The 25,884-nt window shown below is 37.9% G+C and overlaps 1 protein-coding gene across 1 annotated transcript in view; it reads left to right on the top strand.

The window, feature by feature from the left end:
- LOC150078488 (UDP-N-acetylhexosamine pyrophosphorylase-like) overlaps window positions 1-25,884 on the top strand; it is a 296,675-nt gene that overhangs the window by 191,884 nt on the left and 78,907 nt on the right. Inside the window, exon 8 of the mRNA XM_090385379.1 lies at window positions 953-1,087. Coding sequence (XP_090241505.1) covers window positions 953-1,087 — 135 coding nt within the window. The remainder of the gene's footprint in view (window positions 1-952; window positions 1,088-25,884) is intronic.

Consider the following 25,884-nt stretch of genomic DNA (forward strand, 5'->3'; position numbering starts at 1 on the left):
TGAATTAAATTATGCTCACTATCTTCCTTTTATTAAAATTTCTCACTCACTGCTAATATAATAATCAGTTTTCTCAGGGGAAAATAAAACCCAATGAGTGAAATTAAATATTTAAAGGAATAAGATGTCATTGGGTAGGGTTGAACTTGAAGGCCACAAACCATTGTAATACCCATGATTTTTTCACCCAACCAAAAACCAATTTTTGCCCCCATTGAAAATCCCTGGTATGGAGGAAAGGAAAGTAATAGTGTCCGAGAGCAGTGTGTTAACATGCAGTATATATTATACTATATGTAAAGAAATTATAAATTTGAAAAAAAAAAAAAAAAAAAGGAAGAGCAAAAAAATAAATAAATGACAAGGACAGAAGAGGAAAATGAAAATATGTGGTAGGGAAAATATGTATAAAATTTTTAATATATTAAGTTAAGGGCAAATAAAGCCAAATTAATACTCAAATAATGCAAATTTACACTGGCGACCACTTGTTAATGTCAAGGCCAAAACAATGTGAAATATCACAAAAAATATATAATAAATCTACCACTAAAGAAAATAGACTTAACACGAACCCCAAGGAACAAATAAAAACAACCAATATATCCATTCTCATCAGAGGGCCACTGGGCACAATGCCTTTTGCTAATTTATATTCCTTTAGATTTTTACACAATGTGTTGTTGGATTTTGTTTTATGCTGCCACTTAAATTTGCAGCAACAGGATCATCTGTTTTTTATTCCCTTTTCTTTTCTAGTTATAATTCTTATTTCTTTTCTATGTTTAATTTGAATTATACTATATATATATATATATATATATATATAGATAAAGTTTTTAGTAGTGAGCAGAATTTAATTTAATTTTTATTTATGCTAATATTCTTAATTTAATGTAAATAGTCATCGCTAGTTTTTACATTGCCCATTATTGACTTGATTTCATTTCAGTAAAGAAGAACTTAAGCATCACATAGCTAAAAAAAAGATACCTTATGTTGGAGCTGATGGTCAGTTGGTTAAGCCTGAAAAACCTAATGGAATAAAACTGGAAAAATTTGTATTTGATGTCTTTGAATTTTCAGAGTAAGTGATGCTGCAGAATTCCTCTTCTAATATTAAAGTAAACTAATTTTAGACCTTGGCTTTAATCCATTGTTATCTTCATACAGAGTGATTGAAAACTCTTAATTCTTTGATACTATCAACAGTATACACTAATGAAATTACTTTTAAATTATTACTATTAATAACTATTAGATTACTAATGACATAATAATTAAACTACTAATAGGATTTTAGCGATTACTGGCAATTTTAGTAATAATTAGGTTATTGTAGGCATATTGGTGAGGCTGACCCAATATTATATTTGTAGAATACAGCTTTCTACTGATTTTTATAGGCTGATAATACTAGAAAGAATCTTTTGGAAATGTTCTAGGATAAATCCAAAATCAGCTATTGAATAATTATTCTACCTATACTCTTCCAGCTGTGACTGAAGCGAGTCCAAATATTGTTTGTGCAGGTGGGAGCTATATTAAAGAAATGGATATTCTCACCTGCATGAGAATTTCTAAAAATTTCATTACTTTATATATGTCCCCCCCCCAACTTTTTCCTCATCTACGTCAATACACTACAAATATTCAGAATAACAAAACAAATTTATTTACCAAAAAGAAATACATTTCCTAATTTGTTTCACAAATATAGAGTCCCAGTTCTAGCTTCATTAATGTCCATTTCCATTTTCAATTTTCTGGCTTCCACTTATTTTTCTGACAAAATCTACACTATCAGTTTCCTTGACCATTATTCATCCCATATGTCCAAATTACTCATTCTACAATTCCTTATGCTTTAAAGATGATAATTAGTTATATTTTGGCACTAATATTCCTTGTCAAAGACTGAAATCTCCTCTCTTTGATCTTTGTGCTTCACAGTCTTGTTACCCTACTTGCTCAAATGCATTTGCTGTCTCTGCCATGAAACCTGAAATAGTGAATTCCTTTATCAGGAATAGAGACTCTTTCAAAAACAAAATAGTCACTCAGAACTTTTTGACTTTGTTTGAAACTCAACGTTCCTATGAATCAATTTTATCTTTGATTTTAATAACCATAGTTGGTTTCAGTTTACTTCCACAGATAATGAGTGTTTTGCTGTTATTAATGCCAGTACCCAATAATTTATTTTCCTATTAAAACAGTTGTACTAGTAGTTGCAAATAATGCAAGAAAATGAGCTTATATGAATGGATGAAGTGTGTTTGCCTTCAGCAAACCACCTGCTCACTGCAGGCAAACTTCTGCACATCTAATCTGCAACCATCCTTCCTCAACTTGGAATTTAATCTGCCTCATGTGTGTAGTCTCAACAAGAGAAAGAATGCCATTAAAATTCAGCATATCAGTTGATTCAAGGCCTTCAACATCTCAATCAGATCACCCTGCAGATGTCTAGTTCCAGACACTGCAATAAGCAGAACTGAAGCCTTTCTACTTTAAGAGCACCCTTTACTTCCCTTCACTAGTCTAGTTGTCTTTCTCTGTGCCTGTTCCACTAGATCTACATACTTCTTAAAGTGAGGCCTCCAAATCTGTATACTGAAGATGCAGCCTAACAGTGGCCTTGTACAAATGGATACTTACCTCCTTATCCCTGCTTACAAAGTTTCTGTATATCATTGACAAAACTCCATGAGCTGTCCTGGCAGCATGTCTGTACTGCTCAGAGAAGTTCATATCTGACTGCACAATTACCCCCAGGTCTTTTTTAATTTTCCACTACCTACCCTACACTGCACTGTCCAGCGATGTCGACTGGCTTCACTTCCTTGGTTTTTATGTGTTTCTTAACTAATAGCATAACCCCTCCCCCCTTCCTATCCTGTCTATCCTTTCTGTAGACGTTGTACTCCCCAAATTGCAGTTCTGCATCCCTTATATCTGTGTGACACCACGTCTCTGATATCCCAACAATATCTGCCTTTGATGTTTTGAGCAATACCTCAAATTCATCAAATTTATTTACTAAACTCCTAGCATTGGTGCACACGCAAGTATACCTGCACCTGTTTCTATTCTTAGCTACCCTAACACAACCCATGTGTTTACTTGTACCGCAATGGCTCCCAGCAGTCTCTGAAATACCATGCATCTTGTTTTTCAGGCTTCTGCTCATTCTAATAGAAGCAGTGCAAGAATCTGTTTCACCTCTGCCAGTGGCTACTGTCAATCTATTGGTCTTTGTCTCCCCCCAAGCTAGCAGTTTTCTGACCCACCTAACACTGCCTCGATAGCATCAGCAAATATTCTTGCACCCTTTCTATTTAAGTGTATCCCATCCCTGTAGAAGCAATCTCTCCTGTTAACAAGTACAGTCCAGGCTGAAAGAAATTCTACCCCTTGAGCCTTGCACAATCTTTCCAGGGCCGAATTGATCGACAAGGCTCTCATCATATACTCCCTCCTATCGTGGTTGGGCAGAATTGCAGACACTTTCAAATTCAAACCTAATTCTCGGCTTTTGTTCAACAGTGACCTGTACTTGTTAAGTAATTCTGCCGGTCTCCTACTCTTAATATTATTAGTGCCAACGTGTACAACTATATCACCTTTTGTGCCCTTAAAAGATGATATTCGCTCAACAACGTCATCAACCTTTGCCCCTGGCAGACATACCCTGGTCCTGTTCCACGTATCTTTTTTACAAAGCACGTTCCCCGTTTCCCTGACAATAGAGTCACCAACAACTACTAGTTCCTTCGGAACCAGCGCATTCTGCCTTGGGGGTTGTCTCTGTGTCACGCGATGCCCAAGTGCAAGCTCTGGTGTTGATGTGGGCAGCTGAGAGCTTGATGGGCCCCTCAATTTAGTTTCTTCGAGGGCATCCACCATGTCCTTCAAGCTCTCATATAGGCCCACAAGAACGCCGAGTTGTTGCCTGATATCGATACACTCCTTGCATCGCGCACACACAAAGACATCCCCCTTGGCAGTATCATGTCCCGTACCCGATTGCTCTGCAAACATCAAGCAAACAGTGCATTTTATAAGGCTGTGAGTCAGAGGACAACTGCCCCCCTCAGTTCTGCTCTGAGCCACAGCACTTCCATTAGCTTGAGCCTTTTGCTTTGCTGCTCTGGTCTGAGTCATGATTCTATTAATTTATTAATTAATTATAATTAATTATGTTATGTTATTAATTATGTTAAATAAAATTAATTATTACGTTTGTAATCTAAGTCGTTATATGTATTTATTTAAACGTACAATTTAAATGCTAACGAAGTTCAACTAACGCTATCTAGTACGGTATATAACTATCGCATTACAAAGGCGGGAAAATTACGAACGGTAGCGGAGTTGAAACACGTGGAAACCCTTACCGATACTTTTATGCAATTACAAGGCCGAGTAAAGAATAAATACACCAAATTAATCAGAAAATCACAAAATAATGTTATACTACTAAATTTAAATCAAATGTTTTAGAAAAACAATAATTTCAAATCAATAAATAAGAAAAATCCACTTAGCGGCTTTGAACACGACCGTCTCTAGTAGCCTCGTCAGTAGACTCCTAAGCATTGGGAGATCAAAATTGAGACTAGGAGTGTGCTATAGGCCTAATGACTCTGATGAGTATAATAAGGAACTGTACAGGGAAATAGAGTGGGCCAGTAAATCAGAGAGTCTTATAATGGGAGATTTTAATTTCCCAGATATTGACTGGAATTTGGGGGCTGGTTACTCACACACTAGCAGGGCTTTTGTGGATTTACTGGATGATTGTTTTCTACATCAGCATGTTCGGGAGGCAACTAGAGGGAGTAATACTCTTGATTTGATTATCAGCAGTGATTCTTCATGCATTAAGAATCTGCAGATAAATGAACCACTAGGTGGCAGTGATCACAGTGTGCTGAAGTGGGATTTACTCAAAGAGGTAACTACCATTAGGGGTAAAGGGAAGGGTTATTGCTTCCGTAAAGGCGACTACGATGGACTGAGACAGTATTTAAATTCTATACAGTGGGACCAACTGATGATGTTACCAACAGCAAATTCAAAATGGGAAGCATTCAAATAACTTATCTTGGAAGCTACTAGGCTTTACATACCAACTAAGAAATATTGTTCAAGGTTTAGGCCAAAATGGATGTCAGATGAACTAATGAGGCATATGGCAGAGAAGAAAAATGCATGGGATACTTACAAATCAACACATGACACAGAAGCCTATGATAGATACAAGTTGATATGCAACCAAGTTACAAAGGAGGTTAGGCAGGCATAGGCAGATTACGAGAAATCCTTGGCAAGGGATGCAAAGAAAAACAGCAAAGAGTTCTTTACTTATGTAAACTCTAGAAGGAAGGGGATGAATCAGATTGGTCCACTTGATATTGATGGGTCAACTATTGATGATCCTGCTCAGGTAGCTAACAAACTAAATGAATATTTTGCATCGACATTCACAAATGAGGAGTTATTCAGCAAGGGGAATGCCAGAGGTGTATTCAATTCTAGCAGTAAGCTACAGAATCTTGAAATAACTGGGAGTAAAGTGGAGGAGAAACTGTTGAAGATAAACACAAGAAAGGCACCTGGGGTGGATGGGATCTATCCAGTTATATTAAAGGAGGCAGCAAAGGAAGTAAGCAAACCCTTAGCCATAATTATGACAGCTTCCTTGAACTCAGGGGAGGTACCCATAGACTGGAAATGTGCAAATGTGACCCCAATTCACAAAGGAGGATCAAAGGCTGACACAAGTAATTATAGACTTGTGAGCTTAACTTCTGTTCCAGGAAAATTAATGGAGGCACTGGTTAAAGAAGCACTGCAGGATCATTTAGACAAGACTTCAGTTATAGCTCAGACACAGCATGGTTTTGTTAAGGGGAAGTCTTGCCTGACCAACTTGATTGGATACTATGATGCAGTCACAAAGAAACTGGATGCAGGGAATAACTTTGATATTATATACTTGGATCTTAGAAAGGCTTTTGATACTGTTGCACATGGAAGACTGCTACACAAATTGGAGCAGTGTGACATTGGAGGCAAATTGCTGCTATGGATAAAGGGGTGGTTGAGGGGGAGAAGACAGAGAGTGGTAATCAATGGACACTGCTCATCGTGGACTAATGTTATTAGTGGAGTCCCTCAGGGCTCAGTGTTGGGTCCATTATTGTTTTCTGTATTTATAAATGATATTGATGATGATATATCAAGCTTAATGTCCAAGTTTGCAGACGATACAAAGGTTGGCAGGGTTGTCAAGGACACTACTGACACTGTGCTGCTGCAACAGGATCTGGAAAGGTTGAGCAGATGGGCTGAGAGGTGGCAAATGAAGTTTAACATTGACAAATGTAAAGTACTACACATGGGAAACAGCAACCCCAGAGCAACGTATCAACTCTGTGGTACTACACTGACAGTGGTAGAGAATGAAAGGGACTTGGGGGTAGTTGTGCAGGCAGATATGAAGTTCTCTGAGCAGTGCAGAGAACCATTTTGTCTCCAATGCCACACTGCTCCAATTTGTGCAGCAGTGTTCCATGTGCAACAGTATCAAAAGCCTTTCTAAGATCCAAGTATATAATATCAAAGTTATTCCCTGCATCCAGTTCTTTTGTGACTGCATCATAGTATCCAATCATATTGTTCAGGCAAGACTTCCCCTTAACAAAACCATGCTGTGTCTGAGCTATAACTGAAGTTTATTGGAATATCGAGATTTTAAGGCAAGCTTAACAATATTACGCGATGTCGCCAGTGTTAGATGTTTTATACCTGAAATTTTTTGATTTAAATTAACCCTGGCAAACATCGGAACGATGTTGTTTTGAAGGCAATATTTTAGAAAAGAAATATGGTAACTTTGGGCCAAGTACCTTAGTGTAGATATAATGTAATTTTGCACCAAGCCATTCAAAAAATCTCCAATAATTGTGTGTATCGATTGTTTACTACTGGAGAGACAGCAAGTGAATGAAATACTCAATAAGAGTTTTAAAAAATGAATTAGATAGTATGAATCAGAGCTGTAATACTCAATACTTTCTATGTTGATAATAATATTTGTAAAATAATAAGAAGAGATCTTGGAGAAGACGAGAAACAGGGGAACGGACTACCCGAGAAGAAGACAATTGAGGATATTGTCTTCTTCTCGAGTAGTCCGTGAAGTGTTCTACGTACCTCAATATGGTACGTAGAACACTTCCGTATGATACCTGGCAGAAATTAAAACGGAAAAAAACAAAAAAAATCGACAACTTACCAGTACATTAGAGTAAAATATAAATAATTAAATAATTATAAAACCAATTTAACACAATTCAAATCAATTTAAAGCAATTAAAAATCAAATTAATGCAATTAAAAGAATCTAATGAAAATATTAAAAACGATTTTCCTTCCTGAAGCTGACAACGCTTTTCAACCGTATGTCGTGATCACAGGAATGAAAATCACCGAATCGGGTTAAACCTGAAACTTAAATAGTGATTATTTGTCATTGTGCATGCGCTTAAAGGTCCACACATCGAAGATCAAATATGGCCACCGAACATTAACAGAATTCTTGTGTGATTTAATTTCTACGGTTTCTGCAATTAATAGTCGCGTATAATTACGTTGAACCTTAAGTATTTTGGTCTCATTAAATAAAAAAAAAAAAAGTATGTTTTTCGTTAATGGCATTTCGTTATTCCAAAGGTGTTTTTCCTTCTGCTTGAAAATTTACTCATATCCAGCCAGTTCCTAAAAAGGGTGACAAATCTCTCCCATCCATTTATCGTTCCATTGCAATTACTTCTACTCTTTCTAAAGTAATGGAGAAATCAATTAACCGCCAACTCTTAAACTACCTAGAAACCTTCCGTCTAATCAACGATCGCCAGTATGGATTCCATCAATGTCGATCAACTGGTGATGTTCTGGCTTATGTTACCCATTTATGGACTAATTCAATGGAAAGGTTCGGTGAAAATCAAGTAGTTGCTCTTGACATCTCAAAGTCTTTCGATCATGTTTGGCATAAAGGTCTCCTAAACAAGCTTCCATCTTATGGTTTGCCAACTGTTTTGAGTAATTGGTTATCCAGTTTTCTCTCTGATCGCTCACTGAGGGTGATGGAAGATGGCTGTCTGTCTACTAACTTCTCCACTAATGCCCGAGTCCCCCAAGGTCCAGTTCTTTCCCCCAGTCTTTTCCTCTTCTATATTAATGACCTTCTTCCATTGACTGGAAATCCTATCCATAGTTTTGCCGATGATAGCACATTGCATTCCACTTTCCATTTTGAGAAACCTTGCCCTGTTCAATCAGCTTCAACCTCTCGAAAATCTGCTACCAATCTTTAAATGCCAATCTTCAGGTGTTTTTTTTTTTTTTTTTATGTGAACCCCAAACACAAGAAGTATTAGAACCTGTAGTACTTAGTACCGTGCTTGGGTTGGAGGTTGAGAAGATGAAAGAAGATATTTGTTGACATTGGACTTGAACTTCTGTAGATTGTAATTTTCAGGAAATACGTATGAAGGAAGGTTGTTCCAGAAAACAGCAGTTGAATGAATAAATGAGGAAGATGAAAAGTTGGTTCTGTGGGTTTGAAGTTGGACAGTAAATGGATGTTGGCTGGTGGCGGCACATGTTCGGACTGTTTTGAAAGAGAGAGAGCGGGAATTATAGAAGCCAATTCAGAAGAACAGTGCCCATGGAAGTATCTGTAGAAGAGGCATGCAGCAGAAACAGTGCGTCTATGTGAAAGCGAGTGGAGAGACTCTGTTAGAGATGAATCATTAAATAATCTAACTGCCCTCTTCTGAATGGAATCAAGAAGCCTGAGAGAGGTTTTGGGGGCACCACCCCAGATGTGGGAACAATATTCCATGGCAGGGCAGATTTGCGATTTATACAGAGTGAGCAGCTGTTTGGAAGAAAAGTAAAAGAACAATCTGTGCTAGGTCACTAGTAATTGCAAAAGCCTCAGCATCTCGACCTGCTGGGTCGGTGTGACTAGAAAATGGAAGCCAGCTGGAGTTGTGAACATTAAAATCACCAAGGAAAATTACCTCACTGTTAGGAAAGTTGGACTGGAGAAAGTCAAGTTGCAAAGAGAGGAAGTCAAAGAGCTCCAAGTGATTAGTGGAGTTCGGAGAACGGTAGAGACAACAGATGAATTTGACACAATGAGGTAGTGAGATTTTAAGCCAGAGAAGATCAAAGAGAGGAGATTCCAAATTGCCAAGTCTCTGACAGGGAATATTAGAACAGACATATGCACAAGTACCACCATTGAGGCGAAAGGAATCATACAGCGAATAATTTGAACATCTGAGATGAGCAGTAGTTGAATCAACCGATAACTGAGATTCTGTCAGAAAAATTCTCCAGTGGCGCAAAGACGACTTAGTTGATTTCAACCCTTCTAGAACTCAGTCTTGTCTTATATCTTGGAAAAAGGAATCTTCTGCTCCTATGCTTATCTTTAGTGACACTCCGATTTCTAGGCAAAATGATATGTCTCTTTTGGGGATTACCCTGACTTCTAATCTCTCTTGAAACAAGCACATTACAAATATTGCTTCCTCTGCATCTAAAAAACTTGGTTTTCTCTTTCGCTCTAGCCTTTACTTTTCTTTCAAAAACTGCTCACTCTGTATAAATCGCAAATCCGCCCTGCCATGGAATATTGTTCCCACATCTTGGGTGGTGCTTCTTGATTCCATTCAGAAGAGGGCAGTTAGGTTAATTAATGATTCATCTCTAACAGTCTCTCTCCACTCACTGTCTCATAGACGTACTGTTTCTGCTGCATGCCTCTTCTACAGATACTTCCATGGGCACTGTTCTTCTGAATTGGCTTCTATAATTGCTGCTTTCTCTTTCAAAACAGTCTGAACACGTGCCGCCACAAACCAACATCCATTTACTGTCCAACTTCAAACTCACACAACCAACTTTTCATCTTCCTCGTTTATTCATTCAACTGCTGTTTTCTGGAACAACCTTCCTTCATACATATTTCCTGAAAATTACAGTCTACAGAAGTTCAAGTCCAATGTCAACAAATGTCTTCTTTCGTCTTCTCAACCTCCAACCCAAGCCGGTACTAAGTACTATAGGTTCTAATACCTCTCGTGTTTGGGGTTTACATAAAAAAATAACTGAGAACAAAGTGGAGGAGAAATTGCTGAAGTTAAACATAAGAAAGGCACCTGGGGTGCAATAATTCAGACACTGCATGGGTTTTTTAAGGGAAAGTCTTGTCTGACAAATTTGATTGGTTATTATGATGTGGTTACAAAGGAACTGGATGCAAAAAATAATTTTGGTATCATACACTTGGATTTCAGGAAAGCTTTTGAAACTGTTGCGCATGGAAGAGTACTGTTCAATTTGGAGCAGAATGGTATTAAGGGTAAGTTGCTACAGTGGATAAAAGGATGGTTGAGTGGGAGAAGATAGAGGGTGGTAATCAATGGGCGCTGCTCTTCGTGGACTAATGTTATTTGTGGAGTCCCACAGGGTTCGGTGTTGGGTCCACTGTTGTTTTTTATATTTATCAATGATATTGATGAAGGTATATCAGGTTTAGTATCGAAGTTTGCAGACGATACAAAGGTTGGCAGGGTTGTTAATGACAGTAATGGCAGTGTGTTACTGCAACATGATCTAGAAAATTTGGGCAGATGGGCTGAGAAGTGGCAACTGAAGTTTATTTTGAAAAATGCAAAGTACTGCATTTGGGTAGAAGTAACCCCAGAGAAACGTACCAACTGTGTGTTCTACACTTAAGGTGGTAGAAAATGCAAAAGACCTGGGAGTAATTGCGCAGTTAGATATGAAGTTTTCTGAGCATTGCAGACAGGCTGCCAGGGCAGGTCATTGGGTGTTCTCAATGATATACAGGAATTTTGCTAGCAGGGAAAAGGAGGTGGTTGTCCCTCTGTATAAGGCAATAGTGAGGCCATGCCTTGAGTACTGCGTGCAAGTCTGGAGGCCTCATTTAAGAAGGATGTAGATTTGCTTGAGCATGTCCAAAGAAGGGCAACAAGATTGGTGAGGGTAATGAAGGGATCTTCTTACTAGGAGAGGCTTAAGTTCTGCAAATTGCAGCAGCTGGAGAACTAGGCACCTGCAAGGTGATCTGATTGAGGTGTATAAGGCCTTGAATGGGTTGAGCTTGCTGAATTCTGATGGGATTCTTCCACTTGTTCAGATTACGAACCTAAGGGGGCATAAATTGAAATTGAGGAAGGACAGATGTAGAATAGATGTGCGGAAATTTGCCTTTAGCCAGCGGGTGGCTAATTGCTGCAATTCCAGCAATTAACCACCATCCATCTGTTGTTGTGGAAGTTGATAGGTTAAATAAATTTAAGGAGGAACTGGACAAATATTTAGAGGTGATTGTTTTGTAAATTTTTTTTTTTTTTTTTTGCTGATGCTGCATAAGCTTATACACTTGCTTTCTTGCATCACATGCCACCACTACTACTACTACATAATACCTTTGATCTGTTTGTCAACTGCCTTTTATAGTACAAAGTAAATGTTAGATGTCATCTAGGTATCTCAGGTCATAGCTGATGATAGTTCTGTGATCATGCCTATACTTTTTGGCCATTTTGGTCTCATTTTGTTTGGCATTGTGAAGTGATCTTCATTGTTTCTGTTCCTCTTCTCCTTTTAGGAACTGTTGATTTAAATCATGAACCTGATACTTGCTCTGATTGTGCCAGTGAAATTATTCTTTTTGGAATGAATTACAATTATTCTCCATTCCACCTTCAACTGTCACCTTTATCAAAACTGTCTTTTTCTAAGAAAATGTGCTAAGTACGGTTGTTGAGGAGGACAAAAATAATGCATACCACAATTCGCTTTTATCAAAATCTCAAGCATCATTTTGGGCCTACAGTAAAGTAGGCACAAAATGAAGTTTTTTTAAACTTCATTTTTTAATTTAATATTTCTTAAAATTTTCAAAACTGAGTTTTTAAAAGTTTAAGAGTAAGAAAGCTTACCTCTTATCATATATTATTCGAATCTTCTGGTTTCTTGCCAATGACATTGTACAAATGAAATGGAGGAATTGGATGTAGCTCCAATTCCTCCATCCTTTGTCCATCCATACTTTCACCCTCCTTTTTATATATATATATTTTTTTTTTACATTATGATGTTCTATTGCAATTTCTTCTAAAGATAATTCTAACTTATTTCATCTTACTTTAGCCCTGCATGCCAGCCTAATCAGCATGGCTCATTACTGTCTAGCACTCATATGAGAGGTCTGGTTCAATCTCACTTGATGACTGGAGGAGTTTGTAAAGTTTTCTTCATTTGAAGCTGTAGTTGGTTGATCTCAAGCAGAGGGGTGTATAGTTCCCCCCCCAATGAGTTATTCCAGGTTTTTAAGCCTGCACAACATGAAAATTAACCTGTGAACGTTTGCTCTCACATACATGACACTTGGCATTAACAGCCCCCAAATGTGCTGCTATGAGCACACACTCGAGCACTGTTAATGCCAATACTGATATTCATATTACTTTTCCTCCATCACTTGGTCCATGTTTGGAACATGCTTCAAATCATCCTTGGCAACATCTTTAAATTTTGCCTCCATGCTACTATCATATACTCCCTCCTATCACGATAGGAGGGAGTATATGATGAGAGCCTTGTCGATCAATTCGGCCCTGGAGGGATTGTGCAAGGCTCAAGGGGTAGAATTTTTTTCAGCCTGGACTGTACTTGTTAACAGGAGAGATTGCTTCTACAGGGATGGGATACACTTAAATAGAAAGGGTGCAAGAATTTTTGCTGATGCTGTCGAGGCAGTGTTAGGTGGGTCGGAAAACTGCTAGTTGGGGGGGGATACAAGGACTAATAGATTAACAGTAGCCACTGGCAGAGGTGAAAGAGATTCTTGCACTGCTGCTATTGAAATGAGCAGAAGCCTGAAAAACAAGATGCAGGATATTTCAGAGACTGCTGGGAGTCATTGCGGTACAAGTAAACACATGGTTTGTGTTAGGATAGCTAAGAATAGAAACAGGTGCATGTATACCTGCGTGTACACCAATGCTAGGAGTTTGGTAAATAAATTTGATGAATTTGAGGTATTGCTCAAAACATCAAAGGCAGATATTGTGGGGATTTCAGAGACATGGTGTCACACAGATATAAGGAAGGCAGAACTGGAATTTGGGGAGTACAATGTCTACAGAAAGGATAGACAGGATAGGAAGGGAGGAGGGGTTATGTTATTAGTTAAGAAACACATAAAGTCCAAGGAAGTGAAGCCAGTCGACATCGATGGACAGGGCAGTGTCGAGTCAGTTTGGTGTGACATAAGCATAGGGAAATCAAAATTGAGAGTAAGAGTGTGCTATAGGCCTAATGACTCTGATGAGTATAATAAGATATTGTACAGGGAAATAGAGTGGGCCAGTAAATCAGAAAGTCTTATAATGGGGGATTTTAATTTCCCAGATATTGACTGGAATTTGTGGATTGGTCACTCGCACACTAGCAAGGCTTTTGTGGATTTATTGGATGATTGTTTTCTGCATCAGCATGTTCGTGAGGCAACAAGAGGGAGCAATACTCTTGATCTGATTATCAGTAGTGATTCTTCATGCATTAAGAATCTGCAGATAAATGAACCACTAGGTGGCAGTGATCACAGTGTGTTGAAGTGGGATTTACTCAAGGAGGTAACTACCATCAGAGGTAAAGGGAAGGGTTTTTCTTTTCATAAAGGCGACTATGGTGGTCTGAGACAGTATTTAAATTCTATACAGTGGGACCAACTGATGATGTTACCAACAGCAAACTCAAAATGGGAAGCATTCAAGGAACTAATCTTGGAGGCTACCAGGCTTTACATACCAACTAAGAAATATTGTTCAAGGTTTAGTCCTAAATGGTTGTCAGATGAACTAATGAGACATGTGGCAGAGAAGAAAGATGCATGGGATTCATACAAATTAATGGGTGACATGGAAACCTATGATAGATATAAGTTTGTCTGTAACCAAGTCACAAAGGAGATTAGGCAGGCAAAGGCAGACTACGAAAAATCCTTGGCAAAGGATGCAAAGAAAAACAGAAAAGAGTTCTTTACCTATTTAAACTCAAGAAGGAAAGGGATGAATCAGATTGGTCCACTGGATATTGATGGTTCAACAGTTGAGGATCCTGCTCAGGTGGCTAACAATCTAAACAAGTATTTTGCATCTACATTCACGCATGAGGAGTTATTCAGGAAGGAGAATGATGTAGGTAAAGTAAACATTGGCAGTGAGCTGGATGATTTTGTAATAACTGAGAGGAAAGTGGAGGAGAGATTGTTGAGGATAAACAGAAAAAAGGCACCTGGGGTGGATGGGATCTATCCAGTTATATTAAAGTAGGCAGCAAAGGAAGTAAGCAAACCCCTAGCCATAATTATGAGAGCTTCTTTGGACTCAGGGGAGGTACCCATAGACTGGAGATGTGCAAATGTGACCCCAATTCACAAAGGAGGATCAAAGGCTGACACAAGTAATTATAGACCTGTTAGTTTAACTTCTGTTCCAGGTAAATTAATGGAGGCACTGGTTAAAGAAGCACTGCAGGATCATCTAGACAAGAATTCAGTTATAGCTCAGACGCAGCATGGTTTTGTTAAGGGCAGGTCTTGCCTGACCAATTTGATTGGATACTATGATGTAGTCACAAAAGAACTGGATACAGGGAATAACTTTGATATTATATATTTGGATCTTAGAAAGGCTTTTGATACTGTTGCACATGGAAGACTGCTGCAGAAATTGGAGCAGTGTGGCATTGGAGGCAAATTGCTGCTATGGATAAGGGGATGGTTGAGTGGCAGAAGACAGAGAGTGGTAATCAATGGACACAAGCTCAACGTGGACTAATGTTATTAGTGGAGTTCCTCAGGGTTCAGTGTTGGGTCCGTTGTTGTTTTCGGTGTTTATGAATGATATTGATGATGGGATATCAAGTTTAATGTCCAAGTTTGCAGATGATACAAAGGTTGGCAGGGTTGTTAAGGACACTACTGACGCTATGCTGCTGCAACAGGATCTGGAAAGGTTGAAGAGATGGGCTGAGAGGTGGCAAATGAAGTTTAACATTGACAAATGTAAAGTACTACATATGGGAAACAGTAACCCCAGAGCAACATATCAACTCTGCGGTACTACACTGACAGTGGTGGAGAATGAAAAGGACCTGGGGGTAATTGAGCAGGCAGGTATGAAGTCCTCTGAGCAGTGCAGACGAGCTGCAAGAGTAGCTCATGGTGTCTTGTCAATGATATACAGGAATTTTTCTAGCAGGGATTAGCATTAGTAGAGGCATTTGATGCAAGAAAGCAAGCTTATGCAGCATCAGCCAAAAAAAAAAAAAAAAAACCCACTTCCACTTCACCCCTCTGTTCGTTCAAAATACCTGTCCAGCTGAGCCTTAAACTTATTTAGGCTATCAACCTCCACCACAAGGGATGGAAGTCTGTTCCACCAACCAACCACCCGCTGGCTAAAGGCAAATTTCCGCACGTCTATCCTACATCTGTCTTTCCTCAATTTGAATTTATGCCCTCTCAGGTGATTTTTCTGAGCTAGAGGAAGAATCCCATCAGCATTGAGCATGCTTAAACCATTCAAGGCTTTATACACCTCTATCAGATCACCTCGCTGGTGCCTAGTCTCCAGACACTGTAATTTGCAAAACTTAAGCCTTTCTTCGTAAGAGCACCCCTTTGTTCCATTCACTAATCTTGTTGCCCTTCTCTGTACTCGTTCCAGCAGCTCTACATCCTTCTTGAAATGAGGCCTCCAGACCTGTATACAGTACTCTAGGTGTGGCCTGACCATCGCCTTATACAATGGAATAATCACCTCCTTATCCCTGCTGGAAACATTCCTGTATATCATTGACAATACTCCATGAGCTTCTCTTGCAGCCCGTCTGCACTGCTCAGAGAACTTCATATCTGCCTGCACAACCACCCCCAAGTCTCTTTCATTCTCTACCACTGTCAGTGTAGTACCACAGAGTTGATACGTTGCTCTGGGGTTGCTGTTTCCTATGTGTAGTACTTTACATTTGTCAATGTTAAACTTCATTTGCCACCTCTCAGCCCATCTGCTCAACCTTTCCAGATCCTGTTGCAGCAGCATAGTGTCAGTAGTGTCCTTGACAACCCTGCCAACCTTTGTATCGTCTGCAAACTTGGACATTAAGCCCGATATACCATCATCAATATCATTTATAAATACAGAAAACAATAATGGACCCAACACTGAGCCCTGAGGGACTCCACTAATAACATCAGTCCACGATGAGCAGTGTCCATTGATTACCACTCTCTGTCTTCTCCCCCTCAACCACCCCTTTATCCATAGCAGCAATTTGCCTCCAATGTCACACTGCTCCAATTTGTGTAGCAGTCTTCCATGTGCAACAGTATCAAAAGCCTTTCTAAGATCCAAGTATATAATATCAAAGTTATTCCCTGCATCCAGTTCTTTTGTGACTGCATCATAGTATCCAATCAAGTTGGTCAGGCAAGTTTTCCCCTTAACTAAACCATGCTGTGTCTGAGCTATAACTGAAGTCTTGTCTAAATGATCCTGCAGTGCTTCTTTAACCAGTGCCTCCATTAATTTTCCTGGAACAGAAGTTAAGCTCACAGGTCTATAATTACTTGTGTCAGCCTTTGATCCACCTTTGTGAATTGGGGTCACATTTGCACATTTCCAATCTATGGGTAACTCCCCTGAGTCCAAGGAAGCTCTTATAATTATGGCTAAGGGTTTGCTTACTTCCTTTGCTGCCTCCTTTAATATAACTGGATAGATCCCATCCACCCCGGGTGCCTTTCTTGTGTTTATCTTCAACAGTTTCTCCTCCACTTTACTCCCAGTTATTTCAAGATTCTGTAGCTTACTGCTAGAGTTGAATACACCTCTGGCATTCCCCTCACTGAATAACTCCTCATGTGTGAATGTCGATGCAAAATATTCATTTAGTTTGTTAGCTACCTGAGCAGGATCATCAACACTTGACCCATCAATATCAAGTGGACCAATCTGATTCATCCCCTTCCTTCTAGAGTTTACATAGCTAAAGAACTCTTTGCTGTTTTTCTTTGCATCCCTTGCCAAGGATTTCTCGTAATCTGCCTTCGCCTGCCTAACCTCCTTTGTAACTTGGTTGCATATCATCTTGTATCTATCATAGGCTTCTGTGTCATGTGTTAATTTGTATGTATCCCATGCATTTTTCTTCTCTGCCATATGCCTCATTAGTTCATCTGACATCCATTTTGGCCGAAACCTTGAACAATATTTCTTAGTTGGTATGTAAAGCCTAGTAGCTTCCAAGATAAGTTCTTTGAATGCTTCCCATTTTGAATTTGCTGTTGGTAACATCATCAGTTGGTCCCACTGTATAGAATTTAAATACTGTATCAGTCCATCGTAGTCGCCTTTACGGAAGCAATAACCCTTCCCTTTATCCCTAATGGTAGTTACCTCTTTGAAGAAATCCCACTTCAGCACACTGTGATCACTGCCACCTAGTGGTTCATTTATCTGCAGATTCTTAATGCATGAAGAATCACTGCTGATAATCAAATCAAGAGTATTACTCCCTCTAGTTGCCTCCCGAACATGCTGATGTAGAAACAATCATCCAATAAATCCACAAAAGCCCTGCTAGTGTGTGAGTAACCAGCCCCCAAATTCCAGTCAATATCTGGGAAATTAAAATCTCCCATTATAAGACACTCTGATTTACTGGCCCACTCTATTTCCCTGTACAGTTCCTTATTATACTCATCAGAGTCATTAAGCCTATAGCACACTCCTACTCTCAATTTTGATCTCCCAATATTTATGTCACACCAAACTGACTCCACACTGCACTGTCCAGCGATGTCGACTGGCTTCACTTCCTTGGTTTTTATGTGTTTCTTAACTAATAGCATAACCCCTGCCCTCTTCCTATCCTGTCTATCCTTTCTGTAGACGTTGTACTCCCCAAATTGCAGTTCTGCATCCCTTATATCTGTGTGACACCACGTCTCTGATATCCCAACAATATCTGCCTTCGATGTTTTGAGCAATACCTCAAATTCATCAAATTTATTTACTAAACTCCTAGCATTGGTGTACACGCAAGTATAACTGCACCTGTTTCTATTCTTAGCTACCCTAACACAACCCATGTGTTTACTTGTACCGCAATGGCTCCCAGCAGTCTCTGAAATACCATGCATCTTGTTTTTCAGGCTTCTGCTCATTCTAATAGAAGCAGTGCAAGAATCTCTTTCACCTCTGCCAGTGGCTACTGTCAATCTATTGGTCTTTGTCTCCCCCCAAGCTAGACAGGGATAAGGAGGTGATTATTCCCTTGTATAAGGCAATGGTTAGGCCACATCTTGAGTACTGTAGACAGGTCTGGAGGCCTCATTTCAAGAAGAATGTAGAGCTGCTGGAACGGGTACAGAGAAGGGCAACAAGATTAGTGAATGGAACAAGGGGTTGCTCTTACGAAGAAAGGCTTAAGTTTTGCAAATTACAATCTGGAGACTAGGCACCGGCGAGGTGATCTGATAGAGGTGTATAAGGCTTTGAATGGTTTGAGCATGCTCAGTGCCAATGGGATTCTTCATCTTGCTCAAAATAATCACCTCAGAGGGCATGAATTCAAATTGAGGAAGGACGGATGTCGGATAGATGTGCGGAAATTTGCCTTTGGCCAGCGGATGGTTGGTTGGTGGAACCGACTTCCGTCACTTGTTGTTGAAGTTGATAGCCTAAACAAATTTAAGGCTCAACTGAACAGGTATTTCGAAAGAACGGAGGGGTGAAATGGGAGTGGTGTGTTTTTTTTTTTTTTTTTTGGCTGATGCTGAATAAGCTTGCTTTCTTGCATCATATGCCTCTACTAATGCTAATGCTAATGTGTGAGTCAGTCAGTAGAACTCATCACATATGAGATCTTTCTTTCTTCAGCTCTGAAAGGAACGTTTTCATTTATTTCTAGAACCATCCTCCACATAGTACAGATTTGGCCTTTTCCAAATATGATTTATGTGCAGGATGCACTTTGATAGTGACATCTTTTTTCATAGAAAATCTGAAAAAACTGTAACACATATGACTGCACATTATTTTCATAAATGAGAATGTCTGTTGGATGTCTTCTTGTTTTTAAATGATATATTGCAGCATTATGTGTAAAACATCAGCATACTAGGGTCTGTTGACAGTGTTAGGTTGTAGCACTATTTTGGCAAAGTAGTTGAAAAAGTTATCATCATCATTTTTCTAGTCCTTTTTGTTGTTGTTTTTGCTTTTTGCCATTAGCAGGTGTGTTGTTTGTTAATGGGATCATTCTAAACATCCATTATTTGCCAATAGTAATGATCCTCTGAAGAAATGCATTTATCAAGTTCTTCAAACTGCCTTTCAGATCTTCACATATAGTGATACTTAATTTTATTAGACATTGACAGACTGGGAATCCAACAGCTGCATACTTGTTTCATTCCTAAGTCAATCTTCAAGATTACTTGTTCATCATCTGCTGAAATTGATAACAAGTCAGCAAGTTCATGAACAGCTATGCAAAAATTTACAAAAACAATAGCAGCCACTCTATTTACCAAATCTTAATTTTGAGTGGTTTAAGGTCATTAGGTAATTCTCGTTCACTGTGGATTTTTGTGTTTTTTTTAATTTTTGCCAGACTTATTCAAGATAATTTCTTGATTAAGTTTGGAAATTAATATAAAATTTTGCATGATTGTGTGTTTCCTGGCGAAGAAGCTGAAAATATCTTAGCAGGTTTTTAAAATATTCCATTAATGTTTTTTTTTTATGGAAATATGGTTGTCTCTTGAATTATATAATTTATTTTCTTAAGTGCTTTTCAAAAATCCTTTTGTAAATGCAGCGCAGTGTACCAATGAACATTAGTATTTTCTGTTTTTATCACCTCACCTAACGTGTAAGTTCAGGGAGTCAACACAGCTCATTTAAAAGGGTTTCTTTCATTTCCCTGCTCTCTCCATCTTATTCTTTTTGACAGTGCTTTTAAAAAATGGAAAATACAGTTAATGCAGACTCATGCCATATCCCTAATTTTGCATGAAATTTTACTTTATCGACTGTCTCTCTTTCTCATGCTAGCCCCCCCCTCTCTCTCTCTCTCTCTCTCTCTCTCTCTCTCTCTCACTCACTAGTTATATTTTATAAATTCTATAATTCTCTTATGTAATTTTTTTAATCCTGTAGTGTTGTCATCTGAAAGTAAGAAACAATGAGCTTTTAGAACTAAGTTGAAAAAAAACTTGAATTTACTGAGAAGCATTAGCCACCAGGGTTAGGTGGACAATTTGGGTAATGAAATTTATCTGGGCATGCAGTCCAGGTGGAGTTGAAGGCTCAAAAGTACAAGATGAAATATTAGAATTTTTTAATATGTTAGAAAGAATAATAGAAACTAATGACAAACAAAGAATATTATTGGTTGTAAATTTAAATAGCGGAGTAGGAAATGACAGGTACAGGCAGAGATGTTTTAGGAAAATTTGGAGAGCAAGATAAACCCAACAGTAATGGTAAAAGGCTACTTGAATTTTGTACAAACCTTGCACTGTTATTTACATGCAAAATATTTCAGCTGAAATATAGCCACAAGTTTACACAGAAAGAGCATAACAGAAACAAGAAAAACATAACTAACTGTATCATTATAGAAAAGGACCTTAAACAACAACTAAAGTTAAATGAAATTAACATGACTTCAGCTGAAGAATAGCAAAAGGGAACATTAATTAAGAGAACATTAGTGGAAGTTGTCAAAGAGTGTATATAAAGACAAGAAATTCAGGATACCACAGCAAATTCAAGAATTTAAAGAAGCAGCTGGAGAAAATAAAAAATAAAAGAACATTTTGGCAAATGAAACTAATAAATCCATATTGGAACATGGAGGAAAAGTGTGGGGTAGGCTAAGAAAAAATCTTGGAAAGATTTTTCTTTAGCTTTCTTATCTTAGTATTTTGAGAAAGTTATAAAAAAACAAGTATGATGAGGGCGCATGATTATTTTGACCTTTAATTAAAACAGAAAAGGAGGATATTTTAGGGGTATGGAATAAATACTTTGATAAATTGCTACAAGGAACTAAAGAAGAGGGAAAAGATTGAAATGGGTGAAATTTTGGATATGTCTCTATTGTTAATGTACAAACAATGGAGAAAATATCCAAAATTTCATCCATTTCAATCTTTTTTATAAGGTAACAAAGTCATGGAAAGTATCAAGTACAGAAAAGCTGCAGGTGTAGATGAAATTAGACATGAAAAGCTGAAAACTCTGGGGAAAATAGCATCACAATAGTTTCATCAAACTCTCCTCTTCTGAAGGACAAGTTACAAAAGATTGGGGCAAAGTAGTAATAATTGTGCAATATATAAAAAGAGAAATAAAGGTGAATGTTGAAATTATAGAGGAATTTCACTTGTTAACATTCTGGTAAAATGTATGAAGTATCTGAGAAAAGAGGGTTAGCAATATCGTTGAACATAATCTTTGAGAATAACAGTCAGGGTTTTAGGTCAAACAGGATGTCAAGATCAAATGTTTTCATTAAGACAAATTACAGAAAAGTATTTAGTACATATAAACTACTTTGAAAAGTATTGATAAGATAAAGTTATGATGGTGAGAAGAAGAAAAGGAATTTCCATCCATTAATAATACTATTTAATTGGATGGTAAGTACATATTACAAGTATGAATACAAATATCTTGGTAATAACAAGTAATAGAAGATGTAGCCAGGAAATTAGAACTAAAATTACAGTGGGTAAGGTATCATTTGAGAAGAGGTAGCAGATGTTTACAGGAAGAATGAATACTGAGTTAAGGACAGGTTTAGTGGGCATTACAAAGAATTGAAAGCATGAAATGAAGAAGTATTGAAGAGGAAATGAGAAAATTGGTATGATGAAGATTATAAGAAAAGCAAAAAAATTTGAATGGACATATATACAGAAAGAGAGAGATTGTGTTAATTGATGTAATTGAAGACAGAGAATTGGTATGCATAGATGATTTGATATCATTTACTGAAGGAGTGGGCTAGAAACAGATGGAGATATGATTGAGATTTGGCTGTCATGTACCTGCTCGAAGGTAGAAAACTTATGATAATGATGATTTAGGAACGTGTTTGTTATTGTTTGTATCAAATGAATAAGGGAAATAAAAAGTTTTATAAAAATTACCAATCTCAAGTTGCGTTTATAACGAAGCACTAGAAAATTGTTTATGATTAAACGTGTAGGTAAGACAGAGCTACAGCTTGTTACTACTACTTTTTATAAATTTCATGAACCATTTAATAAAATATTATAGATTACTAAATTGGAATCGTTAGAATTAGTAGAGGCATATAATACAGGAAAGCAAGCGTATATAGTATCAACCAAAAAAAAAAAAAAAAAAACCCTTCCCATTTCACACATCCATTCACTCCAAATGCTTGTCCAATTCTGCCTTGAACTTATGTAAGTTTCAACCTCCACTACGACAGATGGAAGTTTGTTCCAACTATCAACCACCTGCTGGCTAAAAAGTTTAGGAGCGTACATCTATTCTACAATTTTGTACATCTATTCTAGAATTGCCTTTCCTCAATTTGAATTTATGTCCCCTCAGGTGAGTAATCTGAGCAAGAGAAAGAGCAGTGTCCATTGATTACTACTCTCTGTCTACCCCCCATCCCCCCACACACACATCCTTTTATCCATTGTAACAACTTGCTCTTAATGCCATACTGCTCCAACTCCAATCTGTACAGTAGTTTTTCATATGCAACAGTATCAAAAGCTTTCCTAAAATCCAAGTATATGATATCAAAATTATTTTTTGCATCCAATTCCTTTGTGACCACATCATAGTATCCAATCAAATTTGTCAGACAAGACTTTCCCTTAACAGACCCATGCTGTGTCTGAACTATAACTGCAGTCTTGTCTAGATGATCCTGCAATGCTTCTTTATTGGACCAGTGACTCCATTATTGTACCCTGAAACAGAAGCTAAATTAACAGGTCTGTAATTATTCGTGTCACCCTTTGTGAATTGGGGACACATTTGCACATCTCTGGTACGTGGGGACCTCCCCTGAGTCCAACAAAGCTTTCATAGTTATGGCTAAGGGTTTGCTTACTTTCTTTGCTGCTTCCTTTAATATAACTGGATAGATCCCATCCACCCCAGGTGCCTTATGTTCTTATGTTGTTCAATTTCAACAATTTCTCCTCCACTTTGCTCTCAGTTATTACAAAATCATTTAGCTCCCTGCCAGAATTTGATAAGCTTCTGACTTCCACTTCCCTACAGGCTTCCTCCTGTGTGACTGTAGTTTCATTCTGTTTGTCAGCTATCTCAGCGTGTTCATCGACAATCGAACCATCGATATGAAGTGGACCAATCTAATCCATCCCTTTCCTTCTAGAGTTTACATAAGTAAAGAAGTCTTTGCTGTTTTTCTTTGTATTCTTTGCTAAAGATTTCTCATAATCTGCCTTTGCTGCCTAACCCCTCTTTGTGACTTGATTATACACTAGCTTATATCTACTATAGGCATCTGTATGTCCTGATAATATATATGCTTCACATGCATTCTTCTTCTTCTTCTCTGCCACGAGTCTCATTAGTTCAGTCGACCTCCATTTAGGCCTAAACCTTGAACAGTATATCTTAGTTGGTATGAAAAGCCTGGTAGCTTCCAAGATTAATTCCTTGAATGCTTCCCATTTAGAATTTGCTGTTGGTAACATTATCAGTTGATCCCACTGTATAGAATTTAAAAACTGTCTGAGACCACTGTAGTCACCTTTATGAAAGCAAAAACCCTTCCCTTTACCCCTGATGGTAATTACATCTTTGAGTAAATCCCACATCACTACACTGTGATCAATGCCACCTAGTGGTTCCTTTATCTGCAGATTCTTAAGGCATGAATAATCACTTCTGATAATCAGATCAAGAGTATCACTCCTTCTGGTTCCCTCTCGAATGTGCTGCTGTAGAAAACAATCATCCAATAAATCCACATAAGTTTTGCTAGTGTGTGAAGGACCAACCCACAAGTTCCAGACATCAGATTCATTAGATCTATAACACACTCCTACTCTCAGTTTTGCTTTCCCACTGCTTATGTCACACCAAACTGACTCAACACCACACTGTCCACCCATGTCAACTGCATGCACTGCCTTAGAGTTTGTGTTTCTTAACTAACAGCTTGACCCCTCCTCCCTTTCTATAAACACTGTACAGTAAACAGTAAACACTGAACATAACTGTACAGTTACTTTCCTGAGAAATGCTGTTCCAAAGTATGAAATATATAAGAAAAACTAGTCTAAAATTTTGTCTATGTATGTATTATATGTACCTTCATAATATGACTATGTACATAGACAGTACATAGTGAAATGCAAGCATATGGCATCGAAATGAAAATAAGAAACAATTTAATATTAAATGTATTATTTATTAGAAATTTCAAACAAAAATATTCAAACTAGCGCCTTTGCTAGCTAAAAAACTTATCCCGCCAATGCTATCGCCAGTTTCGCTAAAGTGTTAATAAAGGAGTTTTGCCTTTTCACAAATGATGAGTGAACTTAATGGAATTTTATTTTGAGTTCGGTCTTCTATCCACAGATTTAAAGCTTTTTCAATTTTTTCTAATTTAACATCACGAGTTATAGAGCAAATTTTTGAAGCAATTAGCACGTTTTCATGGACACTGTGGCGGATTTTTTCTTCCAATTTCTTGATTGATTGTACCCTTGACTCATTGATTTTATAATGTTTTGTCACTGAGGAAACACTTTCACCATTAGAAATTTTATCAAATAACTCAATTTTATTCACTAATGTCATCACCTTCTTTGATCTTTTCACATTTCCCTTGTTATTTGTAGCCATATTTTTGTACGGGTTAGAAAGAACTTGTCTGCAATAAAGTAACTTTCTTCCGTTAACACACTCGAAAAAGCCTGTTTTACACTGCAAAACAGTAGATTTATCACTTTTGTAAGCATATCAATTTATAAATTGATAAATTTATTCAATTTATAAGCATATAAATTAAAAGAAAATGACAAAACCTTCCATGACAAGCGCATAACACATACTGAATAAAGATTAGCGAGAAACATCCACGCTCGTGATTTTGTTACCCCTCTTCCCCCACCAACTGAGCAATGTTTTGACCGGGAAAGATGATTTTAGCCATGCCCATGTTTTTTTATGGCGGAAAATGTTCACGGCACTTTAAAATTCACATTTTTTTAGGTTTCATTTTATATTAAATCAGCGAACGCGAAACTGCAAATAGCGGGGGTTTACTGTACTTCCCAAATTCTAATTCTGCATTCCTTATATCTGAGTGACATCATGTCTTTGATATCTCAACAATATCTGCCTTTGATGTTTTGACAAGCATCTCAAATTCATCAAATTTATTTCCTATACTCCTCTCATTGGTGTACATGCCAGTGTACCTGCACCTATTCTTAATCTTAGTTACCCTAACACAGCCCATGTATTTATTTGTTCCATGATGACTCCCAGCAGTCCTTGAAATCCCCAGTACTTCGCTTTCCAGGCTGCTGCTCATTCCAATAAAAGCAGTGCAAGAATTACTTTCACCTCTCCCTGCAGCTACTGTTAATCTGTTAGTCTGTGAATCCCCCCCCCAAGCTAGCAGTTGAGCTAACACTGTTGAGCTCTGTCT

The sequence above is a fragment of the Mastigoproctus giganteus genome, chromosome 11 (assembly GCF_048544385.1).
Source record: "Mastigoproctus giganteus isolate SK-2022 chromosome 11, ASM4854438v1, whole genome shotgun sequence".
Classification (NCBI taxonomy): Eukaryota; Metazoa; Arthropoda; class Arachnida; order Uropygi; family Thelyphonidae; genus Mastigoproctus; species Mastigoproctus giganteus.